Consider the following 13,380-nt stretch of genomic DNA (forward strand, 5'->3'; position numbering starts at 1 on the left):
AGGTATGACCCATACAGTAAAGTGTTTTCTCGAGAGTATTATGACCATGAGGCAATGCGAGCCACGAGACTGCAGGCCATAGAGAGAGCTCGCTCAGCCCAGAGATGGGGCCTCATCCTAGGCACCCTTGGCCGCCAGGGCAACCCTAAAATTTTGGAGGTAAGATGTCTGCTACACTTTGTCATACATTATGTTTTCTGTTAGTGTAAAGTTGTCTACCTTCCTTTCTCAATTCAATCTTGCACCTGGGCTGAAAGAAACGTACGCACACACACACCCTGCGGCGTTTGGCCGAGAGGAGAGTTCACCAGGGGCATTAATCGATTGTTTTGGGAGGGGCAGGTCGTCTCCCTCTCTTCTTCCTCTTCTTCTCCTTCAAATCATCCTCTCTTTGTTCTCTGCCTCTTTTCATCTGTTCATTTGTATGTATCTGGATTTGGCTTTGTTTTGGCAGATTTTTCTCCCTTTCTCGTCTCATCCTTTTTAATTGGTATGCATAAAGAAGACGAGTGAGATGAATTTAGCACCTAGACAAACAGATAGTGGATGGGAATTCTGGTGGAGATCTATGTAGCTCTCGTCAGAAATGTTTTTTCCATCCCTGACGCTCATGCCTTATTCCTGCCGGAGTGCCTTTTAGATCAGTGGTTCTCAACTGGTGGGTTGCAACCTAATATGAGTCGCAGGTCTGTTCTGACAGGGTCATAAACGCTGCTTAAACAATGCTAAACTGAAATAATTAAATGTAATTAACCATATAATTGTGCTTATTTGACAGCTTATAATTGTGGGGAGGATATGAGGAGGGAAAAACTCTTCTCATATCTTTTGTTGTTGTTGACATCAAAATCTACAATATTATGATGCAAATTCATTTGTAATTTTATAAAAGTAAACCAGAATAAGAGACATTTAGAAACTAAATGCTCAAACTATATCTTTTTATAATTGATCAAAAGTGACAGTAAACACATTTACAATGTTACAAAAGATTCTGTTTCAGATAAATGCTGTTCTTTTGAACTTCTGATTTTTCAAGGAATTCTGAATTATTTTTTTTTATTATTTTTTTACACAGTTTTCAGCAGTGGAGATTGGAGTACAGACTGGAGTAATGATGCTAAGAATTCAGCTTGATCACAGGAATAAATCACAGTTTACAGTATATTCAAAAAGAAAACTGTGATTTTTATTTGTAATAATATTTCACAATATTGTAGAGTTTTTACTGCATTTTGGATTAAATAAATAATCTGACAATAAGACTTTTGAAAATATAAAAAAATCTTACTGATCCCAAACTTTTGAACAACAGTGTATATCCTGTTATTGTCATGGTAATAATATATAAATAATAATAAAAACAAATACAATAACAATTATTACAGTTAATAAAAATAATAAATAAGTTGCCATTAATAATTAATTAAAATGTACCATTTATTTTTCATTATTATTATTTTATTATTATTTAAAGGGTTAGTTCACCCAAAAATGAAAATTATTCCATGTTTTACTCACCCTTAAGTCATCCTAGGTGTATATGACTTTCTTCTTTCAGAGGAATACAATCGCAGTTATATAAAAAAATGCTTTATAATTTTATAAGTCCATAAAAGTCCATTTATCCCTCATAAAATTAATCCATACGGCTCCGTGGGGTTTATAAAGGCCTTCTGAAGTGAAGCCATGCATTTGTGTGAGAAAAGTATCCATATTTAAAACTCGACTTACGGCTAAAGAATAGTGATATGTCGTTCATTTTGAACAAATCTTTAATATGACTCGGAAACAACGAGTTGTCAGGGAGCGATTTGTTCATTTTGTGTTGACCGTGCATGCGCAACATGCCATCGGTTCTGTACAGGATCTTTTCTGTTACTGCATTCAGTCTATGGGGCTGTGAGTCGGTGAACGAATGACTCGAACCCGAAGACTCGAGAGGTGAGTTAATCAATTCTGTTTCCAGGACTGCATGCATATTGCATATGAGGCTGTCACGGCCCAGATCAGACACTGATGACGGAACTAATGACTCGAACGCGAAGACACGAGAGGTGAACTAATCTTTCCATGGAACAGGCGAAATAAATGTGAAGTGACAAAAGAAAGAACGACTCGGATGAACTAACAGACTGCATAGCCTGAAGACCCAGCTAAGCAATTAATTAATCATTTCTTTCTCAAAGTTTGGCCTTGGCTGCATTAGCTTATAATTAATTTTTTATTCCAAATGTGATCAACGTTTGCGTAAGTACGAGATGTGTTGGGGAATTTAACGTGACATTTTAATGATATTCTGCTGAAATGAACGAAATTACTTTTTTGTTTTGTTTTGCTGAACAAGATTCAAAGATCCAAGTCAAATGATCCGAACTTCCCACTACTAGAAAAGAGGGACCCCTGACACGATGTATAGGAGCATTGCGAGTTTTGAGCCTCTCGTGGTTCAAACAAATAGTGCTGGGCAACAAACTCAAGCCCCTATTTTCTTATATCGAAATCCTTCAGCATTTCTCTTTAAAAATTCTCGTTTTAGATTTCTAATTCATGACCGGTGTTTTGTTTTGCTCTATCCTCTGTGCTTCTGCATTCGTGAATACGCATGCCTCAGGTCAGGGGTTACTCTTTCGCCGCAAATCGATGCGTACGGCTGTCCGCCGGAAGCTAGATAATTTAGTTTATAAAGTTTTAAATACGGATATTTTTCTCACACAAACGCATGGCTTCACTTCAGAAGGCCTTTATAAACCCCTCGGAGCCGTGTGAAGCACTTTTATGATGATAGATGCACTTTTATGCACTTCAAAATAGAACTACCCAATCACTGCCAGGAAGAGCCCGGATTTTATATAACTCCAATTGTTTTCGTCTGAAAGAAGAATGTCATATACACCTAGGATGACTTGAGGGGGAGTAAATCATGGGGTAATTTTCATTTTTGGGTGAACTATCCCTTTAAGGACTTTTATAGTACTATGTTTGATCATCAGATTATGTGAAATGTAGGTATTTTAGCAAAACTATTTGAGAACCACTATTTCAGAGTTTACAGCAGAAAAGCACATCTGAACTTAAAAATCATATTCTGGAGGGGGAAAAAAGAGAAAAAGAGTATTATATCAAATGCATTTATCTAAGAAATGTCTCTGGGTCTATACAACACATCCCTGCATGTTCTGTATTTGTCATATAAAATATACTGGCTAACAGTGAAGAACAATTATAACTAAGCCAGCTAATTTCATACTATTTGTTCGGGGGAGAGAAGCAGGGCCTTCTTCCACTACTCCAGCCCCCCACCCTCCTCTTTTTAATGGTTGTGGCTTTGAAGCCGCCTATTCACCTCAATTCCTTCTCACTGATGTCTGGAGGTTTTTGCTGGTAATGTTTGTGGTCCACTGGGTTTCACACTTCAAAGAGTATGGGGAGAGTCAGGTAATGCATCACTTTATCCTGATGTGAGCAAGAATTGTGGTATTATTCACGTTACTTTCACGTTCCTATCACTTTGTAGATAATTTTGATTGGCTTCCTATATATACCAAATGAGTATTTTTTTAATGAGTGGTCCATCTTGTCCCAGTCTTTGGTTAAGCTGTGACAAAGTAGGAATTGAACTGACATCAGAAAATGTCTTTGCGTGACAAACTGCAAGACAGTGAATCATCTCAATATAATTTTTAGAATCGAGTCAGATAAGAAATCTTTTCAACAGGACAGCAGCAGGCTTAGGCTAAAATTGAGCTGGATCATGATCGGATGACATGGGCTAGGGGAAATGTTCAGTGATAAATCACTGACTGTCCTACTGTCTATGAAATGGCATAAGTGTTTATTTTGTAATGAGTCCGAAAACTCTCGTAATGCACTCAATTTCGAGATGCATCAGTATTAGAATTCTGTCTGATACTGATCATATATTTATAATTATTTTCTTGTTATGACTGATAACTGATAAAATTCTATTACAATTTTTTTCTAAATGAATGAAAGATAAAACTCTACAAGTGAATTAAGGCATCACAACATTATATTCATTTTGAGATGACATTTAACAGTGTTAATTTGTGTTTTTAAAGATTAACCTTATGTAAGTGTTAAATGAAAAAATAAATAAGTATAAATCAGTCACTAATAAATCAATGCTACAACAAGGCTCCACATTATTAATGGAAAAGAATTCAAGCTAAACTGGCCATTTATGCACAGAAGTTATGGTGGTTACTAAAGCTTTGAAGAACATAAAGGGTTTCCACAAGCTGTTTACACATGTTCAGCATCAGCGGCCCTGTGAAGATTTCTCATTAGGCGATAGGAAGTGGTTTTCTTGTTCTTCGGTAAATTTGGGAATTCTTGGTTGTAATGATTTTCTGTTCTCTTTCCTCCTTCAATGTTTGATGTGGGCTGTTCGCTGACCTTGAGCTCTGTGCATGAAATTGTGTTGTTTTTATGTAAATAAGTGTAACAATCAGTATTCAAATCCTCTTTCTTTATTTCTTTCTTTCCTCTCTCTCTAGCACTTAGAGTGTCAGTTGGAGTCTTTGGGCCGTTCGTTCACACGTGTGCTCCTGTCTGAGATCTTCCCCGGCAAGCTGGAGCTCCTGGCAGACGTGGACGCGTGAGTCTCTTCCCCATCTACATGCACAGTCACGCTCTCCATTTCACACAATTAAACATCAGCTCCTGTTAGGGTGACCACCATCAAACAAACCAAATGTGGGACGATTACTAAGTTTGTGTGGGACAATGTGGGACATGTTACCAACACTAAAACATAACCTAAAACTGTTGTATAATCTTAAATTCAACATCACTAAGCCCAAAGGCAGCAGGCATCATGCAGATAACTACTTTTGAAACAGTTCTGACCAAGTGCAACTAAAATCCAACTAAATAAATAATGAAACAAATAAAACAACATTAAATTAGTTAATCTTATATATATATATATATATATATATATATATATATATATATATATATATATATATATATATATATATATATATATATATATAAAATTTTGGAGGGGGGTTGTAGATTTTATATATATATATAAAATATAAATATATATAATTTTTTTTTTTTTTTTTTTTTTTTTTTTTTTTTCATTCATTTATATACAGAGCTATCCATTCGTTTTCTGACAGGGAACACATGGAACGAATCACCGCTCCACATTTTGATTGACAGCCGTCACAACCTACTAGTGACCGTGTTTACTCCTTTCTTTTCAACCATTGGATATGGTTTAAAAGACGGCTTTTGTATTTGTGTAAGGCGGGATGTTATTTCTGACGAAGCGCTGTTAAATATAGGTGAAAAACGATGCCGCAAAAATAATAAATAAAATGCTTTCTTAAAAAGGCAAAAGAACGCATGCATGTTTTCTCAATATGATCATTAAAAATCAACAGACTGGTGAAAATGCGGGACATTTTCTCAATATGCGACATGCGGGACAAGGGGTGAAAATGCTGTGCGGTACAACGCAAAGCGGGACAGGTGGTCACCCTAGCTCCTGTGCATCATATGAAGAAGCTCCTCCATAAGGTGCACATTAATCTGAGTTTCAGCATACCCTGAGGACAAGGCGTGACCCAGTAGAAATATCACTGACAAATATGTCAGACGGGGTCACAGGTTTTGTTAGTGAGGACCTCCCCTGTGGCATGCGTCTTATTGCTGGTGGTGGGCTTTGAGATTATTGATGTTTTGTGGAACAAAGGAGTTTTGTTTGGGCCTTCTATTTCAGATGCTGTAAGTCATTTTTGTACATAAAAGCAGTTTAATAGTATACTACAGTATTAATTTTCATGTATTAAGGAGCATTTATTTTGTGTGTGAGAAATAGTAGGCATTATACTATAAAGACTCCATAAATGTTTCCAAAACTGAATTATTAGCTTTTATTTGTATTGAAGCCAAATTTACCTGTAGGGAATCAGAACCACTGGTATGGCACTTTTTTTTTTTTTTTTGAACATGGAACGTGCCTATACTGACTCTTTTTCTTTGAGGAAGCCCTGTATTGTACACACTCCCCCACTGCCTGCCCTCTGCCTCTGGGCACTGGAGAGGGGCACGACGGCCCCCCTAAAATGAAGGAGTGGGTGAACAAGGGACAGAAAGGTCTGAGAGACAATGAGGAGGAGGTAGAGGAAGGCTTGGAGGCTGTTAAAAGAGTGAAACAACCCGCCCCCATCAGTCGTGCCGCTCTCACGCCACGTGAGTGACACCGCATATGTAATCGAAGCATAACCATGACCAGAAGAAAGTTACACCTCGTATCTCTCCTCCTCTCATTTCCTCCATTAATGTCATCGCTTGCTCTGTGACTGCTGCGGATTGGTGTCATCTTGGCATAAACATGAGGATCCGAGCAGAGGAAGACATTTCAGAGCCTAACGCGAGTGTTGATTAATGCTGCGCTGATGATGTATATGACGTCCTGAGGAAGATAAGATAAGGAATGACGCTCCAGTCTGCCAGCAGTCATCAATGTCCAGCGTTGAATTACCAGACCAGACAGAAGTGGACCTATATGATGCCTGGTAGGGCTGCACAATTAACTGACAAAAGAATTAATCACACACGTCCATTGTGCGCAATGACAAGAAGTAAAAATCTACACTAGCTACAGACTATACTAATGGGTGAGGTTTTAGCTTCAGTTTCTAATGACACATGAAAATGAATGCTAGACAGTCAAAGTAGTAATCATCATCATCAATAATTTGTAATTGTTTTAGATTCTCTAAATTCAGTCTGCTTGCTTACGACCCAATATACACTGAAAGTGAACGATGCAACAAAACTAAAATGCACCTATTATAATCAAAGTGTTGTCATACTGTGTCTAGACAGCTTTGTTGATTATAATGAGATGGTAGAGCTGCATGATTCTGGATAAATTGAGAATCATGATTTTTTTTTTTTGTAGAAATCACGATGCTCCCACGCTTCTGAACAGACAAAGAAACAAAATAACAATTGACTAGTTTCTGAGAAAATGTTAAAGGTAGAGTAGGCAATTTTCGGAGAGGCTAGCAATAGCGAGCTACCTTCAAACGCCTCCTTAAAAACACATCAATAGCATGTCTCACACATAACATTACAATAATAATGAACATAACTTTAAGAGCACTGACCTGTATCACTTGACGGCTGCAAATTCATTTTGGCGTTGATGGTGTTGCCATTGAAATGCATAAAATCATAATTCAATAACATTAGGGTTTTCCCATCTCTTACAAATTACAGTAGTTATGGCGTGAACGCAGCATAAGCTTGTTGTTTTAGATCAGGAGGAACTGTAAAATGTGGGTGCTGTTTTGGTTGCGGTGCTCGGTGGCGAGGGCAATGATTGGACAAACATTTTGTGGTCCTACACCTTCCTCAGACGATATACATATAAATACATGTAGACCACTTACCTTAGTGATTGCTATCAGGATGTAAAGAGACTTTCAACCAGCATAACAAAAAATGTTTCTGGAACAAATCTACCTTGCCTTGAATTGCTGCGGTCTATTTAAAAAATGTTTAATTATTTTAAATGAATTACTTTTTAAAAAATGGTTTGAATGAATGATTCAATGACTCGCTCAAAAATACTTCACTTGTTTCATTACTGGATGAATCTGCGTTTCTGAACAGATCACTTGAATGACTAGCTGGGTTTCCATCCAAACATAAAGCACATAAAACATTTCAAAGTTCGCAAAACAAACAAAAAAGTTGCGAATTAGGTATGTTTCCATCAAGCGGTTCGAGGAGATGACGGTAGGGGTGTGCCATATCATACCGTTCACGATAATACCGGTATAAATTTTTACATGATAAAAAAAGTGTATATCGCGATATCAATGATATTGCGGCGCGATGACGTATAGCGCATTTACATTCCCTGGCGCACACAACAACAAGTCTTGTCTGAGAGTATACACGAAGAGTAGCATGTCATCCTCCGATGACGATTTAGTACCTAAAAAGGGAAGCTACTTGGTTACAAGAGGTCAGCCCTCTTGACAACTGACAAAACATTGACAACTTAAAGCTGTTATTGATGTTTGAAGCGCAATATTTGAACCGGAAGCGTAACATTGACGGTTACTTTCGTCATCGTTAGATCTAGCATTCTGCCTCCTTTGAATCAGACACATATAAAGTACTGCGTATGTTTACATTTATTTGAATGAATGGATTATAGCATTTATTTGGATCAATTATCGAGAGAGAGAGAGAGAGATTCGTGTCTGCATAACTGACAAGTTTCTGTGCTCACGAATGTGCAGCAGCGCGATCTCTGCTCTCTGTATGCGAGTGACACGTGCGTGTGTGTGTGTGCGCGCGCTTCAATAGCCCCGTTTACATGCGCACTTTTATGTCACTCCAATTAAAATCATTCCGATTGAATGATTCTGTGGACAGTTTACACGAGACGTTATCTAAACCGATCTGGTGTTGCTATAAGAAACACCTCAGAAAAATTCATTCTTCTGTTATGCGCAGTTGAAGTAGAAAGTACCTGGGGAAAAAACGCTGTCAGATGAGATGGCGTAGCCAGGCTATGTCTGTGTCATTATTCCAACATTATCTTCATAACTTGTTACAAAATAAAAAGTTTAACACTTCAGAAAAATTAACTTTACTCTTGTCAACATTATATTTTTATTCCGATTGCGGTGTTTATGTGGAGCATTTTCATTGGGTTTGGACTTTTAAACCGATTACAGTGCTTCATGTAAACGCACCTAATGAAAACAGCGCATTAACATAGAACGAGGATTCATCTGACTTTGGAACTACCTGTGCATTAAACGATTTTATTGCACACCTTCCAGCCAATCAGAATCAAATATTCGGACAGACCATGGCATAAATTACTTTAGTTATTGTTAAACTAAAATGTTATGGGCTTGTTTGCACTAATAAATGCTGCTGCCTACCAGCTGAAATAACCAATAAAACTTAGTTCCATTTATTTTTTTCTATATCGTCCTAAATATCGTTATCGCAAATATTCTTGAAATATTGTGATATAATTTTGAGGCAGTATCGCCCACCCCTAGATGACGGTGGTATTGGTAACCTAGTTACCTACAGTAAATAAAACACCATCTGTGGAAACAGCCATTTAGTCACGTCGGTTTAATGTTCGCTAATTCAGAATTTATTCGGCAAATGCGTTTCCATCTCACATTATTTGCATTAACTCTTTTTCGCACATGTCAAAAACCACCTCTTTTCAAAATGTGGCGTTTCCATCACTCATTTCTGATGCGATACTTCAAAATGTGCATAAGAACAGGGTGATGGTAGCTAATACAACAGGGAGTAACATAGCTAATGATACAATGACAAATAGTGGTGTAATGATACAATCGTTATTTAAAGTGCGAAGTTACTTTCAAAAGGTGATTTGGCTAAAGCTAAACCAGCAGACCACAGCACATGAAAATACAATTCAACTTTAATACTCTGAGGTATTTGTGGATGTTTTGGCTAGTGTTTGATGTTTGCTAGGAGAGTTATTTCTGTTACGCAGTGCCTTTTGAACTATGTAACTTTTGAAAAATTAAAATGCCTGTATTGTAATAAAAGGAAGTATATTAAAGGGTAGACCAGATATTCAGAAACACAGTGTGCATCTTGACAAGATTTATTTATTAACTTGATTATTTGCACATTGTCAAGAAATTTAACAGGATGCCTGACAGGATGGAAATAAAGAGCTAGTTAATGAAAGACATGTCAAATAATGAATGTCATATTATGAAATTTTGATAGTGTAATTTGACTACTGAAATGTTTAAAGTATAGGATGTTGAGACAGACTCTGTATATGAAAAACATATACATTTTATTATATTTAAATTTTGTTGGAGAACAATTTTTTACTTGTGATAGTGATAAAGGATATGGTTTTCTTTAAAAAAAAGAAGATATTTTATAGTTTGACATTAGTTTACAGACATACACATCCTTTCAAAAGTTTAGGGGTCAGTTAGATTTAAAAAAAAAAAAACATTTTTTTAAAAGAAGTCTCTTAAGATCACTAACACTACATTTATTTAGGGCCGACTCTAGGGCATGGGCAAGAATCAGAATTTAGGCACAAATAGTGTTAATCTGAGGCTGGCTGTGTGTTGAGAAGTTTGATGAAGGGCTGTAGAATGCCCTAACCAATCAAAAAAAATAACACTAGAAAATTGCAGTATTTTTCTTTTATTAACTGAAAGGAAAGGTGCAGCGCGGCATACACTCACGAGGTGGCTTCAATCTGTAGCGGAAAAACAGAGGCTGACAATCACACAAGCGACAATGGGCAGAAATATTTGCGCGATATCAAGGTGTGATTTTCGGGGAATTTAATGAATCTTCATGAATATGTATTTTCATATGTACATTTCTATAGCTATAGACCGATTTTAAAGTGTCATTTTGCTGGCACTAAAATGGGTCATACCAGTGCAATTACCTGAGCAGTAAAAATACACTAGAAAACCCAGCTTATTTAAGAACATGCATTTATTGCATGCTCGGAGCAAGAACATAATGTAAGTATATAAAATGCATATGCATACCTTCCCCTTTGGTTTGCTGTTAAACTGAATGTACGAGGCTCAAATAACAACGCTGAAATAAGAATGCACTGTTTATCTTTCAATCAGTTATGCATTAAAGTGGGTTTGTCACTATAGCAACAGAAGGCTTCCGTCAACTTATCTGTGCTTCCATCGTGTTTTCTTTCCAAATTGTGACACAACAAAAGATAAGATAAAATGAAAATAAGATTTTAAAAAATATATATAATTTCATGGAGAGGTATCTATCTATCTATGGCCCTGTTTACATCTGATATTAAGATACGTTTTGGCCGATCGGATCACAAGTAGACGACCTGGTGTGTTAATCCGCCTCTTTTGTCCACTTTTAACCACTTCTATCCTGATTTCTTCGCGAGAAGGGTATTTGGGCGGGTAAATGTATGGGGTTTTTCAGATCTTTCAATCTAATGGTCAAAATAACTTTACATACAATTTACATATGAACGGAAAACCATACGTAGAGCAGCAGATTTTATTTCTGCTCTAACAGCCGCAAGACCTGCAAGTTAGGTGAGAGAACATTGTACTGGTATGTTTTTCGTCTCCAAACCAAACATGGGTCTTTAGCCAACAAAGTTAAAATCCTGTCTGGCTAGCGTGCTTCCCATAATGTTTATGCATTAGGTCAGTAGGTGGAGAGTAGGCTTTGTGGCTGTTTGAACGCATTGACCACTTGGAATGTGTATTTCTTTACACTACGAAAGAAATCCAGTTGAATGTGTCCTTCAGAAACAATTCTAATATGCTGATTTGGTGCTCAAACAACATTTCTTATTATCTTATGTTTAAAACTGCTTAATAATTTTGTGAAAACTGATCTTTTTTTTCTGTATTCTTTGATAAATAAAAGTATTCATATTTTTCATGAACAAAACAAAAATTACTGACCCCAAACATTTAAATGTAGTGTAAATGATGGGGAGCATCAAAATGTACTGCATTTTCAGGATTGACCCAGGGGCCTGAAGGTGTAGCTCAATAGAAATGTTAGAATGAAATGTTGGGAGAATTACCTTCCACTCTACCCTCATAATTCAGATCAGCATCTTGCATCCATCATTTTGTTTGAACAGACAACCTCTGGGCAGAGATAGACATTCAGGGAGGTCACTCAAGACAGGGCAAGATACCTGCATCACATTTTTTTTATCTTACCAGTGGTGCAAAACAGTGTATAAACACTATCTGTGAGCATGGATTTTAGCTAAACTCAGAAACTGTGAGAGCTTGTGAGCCAGCCCACACTTAGGAATCGTGTTTCCACACACGCACAGACACGATACCACATCAAAATTACACTATATTACATATCGCATTATATAACTGAAGCTATAAATGTTCAATCTAAACATTTCTAAACTTTGTTTGCCTTTTCAGCTTGCAGTTAGCGAGTTGACAAAATAGCCTAATAGCTTAGCAATATGCTAACACGAAAAGCATTTTGATTAGCCAAATACAATAATAATGTTGTAATGTGGCAGGTTCATATTTTACAAACACATTTTAAGGTCCAAGGGAGTAGTGTTTTGCAGCTGAACAGATTAGCTTTTACATTATTCTTACGCTAATTGAAGTTGTTACTGTTAGCAGTTGAGGATTAGGACAAAAAAGCTTTGATTACATGACTTCATATCATATCATGCTAGTTAGGACAAGGTTTAGCAGTTAAAAGTGACTGTGAAAGTTGAACCCTATGAAACCTTCTGAATCATAATTGATTTTGAATTTCTAAGGCCTGTAGGTTATCAACATGATCAAAACTGCTGAAAAACCTGATAAACACTGTCTAGTAAATGCCTTCTGTCGCCAGATTGATAGTTTATACTTGTTTTAGCCTTTTTAAATATAATTCTAAAAGTTGTTCAAAAAAGTTTTTTTTTTCTCTGTCAAATCTTTTAATGATTTTTATCAAGTAAAAGTTTAGGTTTATTTGATTATCCATACAATATTTTTGAGAAAAAAATCATGTTAAAATGTAAGTATCAAATATGATACAACAGGCTTTTTAAGAACGTTTATTGCATCTCTGAATCATTATATTGCATTTCAGAAAGTATTTAAACATTGTCTTACTGAGACATATTAAGATTTAGAGTGATGCTTGATGTATTAAATAAACACATTTTTATAATATTTTGTAAAGAAAATTAAAAAAATGCTATTTTTTCATATGTCAGGGTTAAAGTCTACTTGCTCACACATTTAAACCAAAGCCAGATTGGTTGTCTTTAGGAAAACTTTAGAAAAAGTTTCCTTGCAGCGTTCACCGGTGTATATATGTGCCCTTTATTGTAAGCCTAATGTAATTACACATCTCTGTCGGCTTTAAGTGATGTTTGGAGGCACTGGTGCCTATTTCCCTGTGGATCGGAAAGGTTAATTGTGCTATTGTATGCTGCAGGTCGAGTGGCTAATTAAAATCCATTATTTCCACTCCGAGCGAGGAGAGCCGACTGGGGCTGCTTCTCCCACCAGCATGAGGAAAACCCCCCTGCAGTCATCGCAGACCTCCCGTTTCTCTTCCTCCTTCAATTAGACTCTTTGATGTGAAGTCTCACCCCCCCACCTTCAGGCGACGGTTAGGGGATCAGCAGGAACTTGCCCTCATCAGATCTGCCTTCACATACTGATAGGGCCATTTCAGAGGAAGCAAAACAGGCGTCATTACAAGTCTTTGACCTCTCCTCTCATCTACCGAGCTGAAGTGGATTGGGAGAATGGGCTTGATGCGGCCAGACGGAGAAGTGTGTCTCTGCCCGTATGG

General features: G+C 36.9%; 1 protein-coding gene across 2 annotated transcripts in view; it reads left to right on the forward strand.

Moving 5' to 3' along the window:
• Positions 1-13,380, forward strand: part of dph1 (diphthamide biosynthesis 1) — a gene marked incomplete at its 5' end in the record, with an annotated part of 131,159 nt that overhangs the window by 96,354 nt on the left and 21,425 nt on the right. For both annotated transcript variants that reach the window (XM_079824241.1, XM_079824242.1), the window contains 2 exons: positions 3-159; positions 4,521-4,621. In XM_079824241.1, the coding sequence (XP_079680367.1) occupies positions 3-159; positions 4,521-4,621 (258 nt within the window). The remainder of the gene's footprint in view (positions 1-2; positions 160-4,520; positions 4,622-13,380) is intronic.

The sequence above is a fragment of the Gobio gobio genome (genome assembly GCF_949357685.1).
Source record: "Gobio gobio genome assembly, chromosome: 8".
NCBI lineage: Eukaryota > Metazoa > Chordata > Actinopteri > Cypriniformes > Gobionidae > Gobio > Gobio gobio.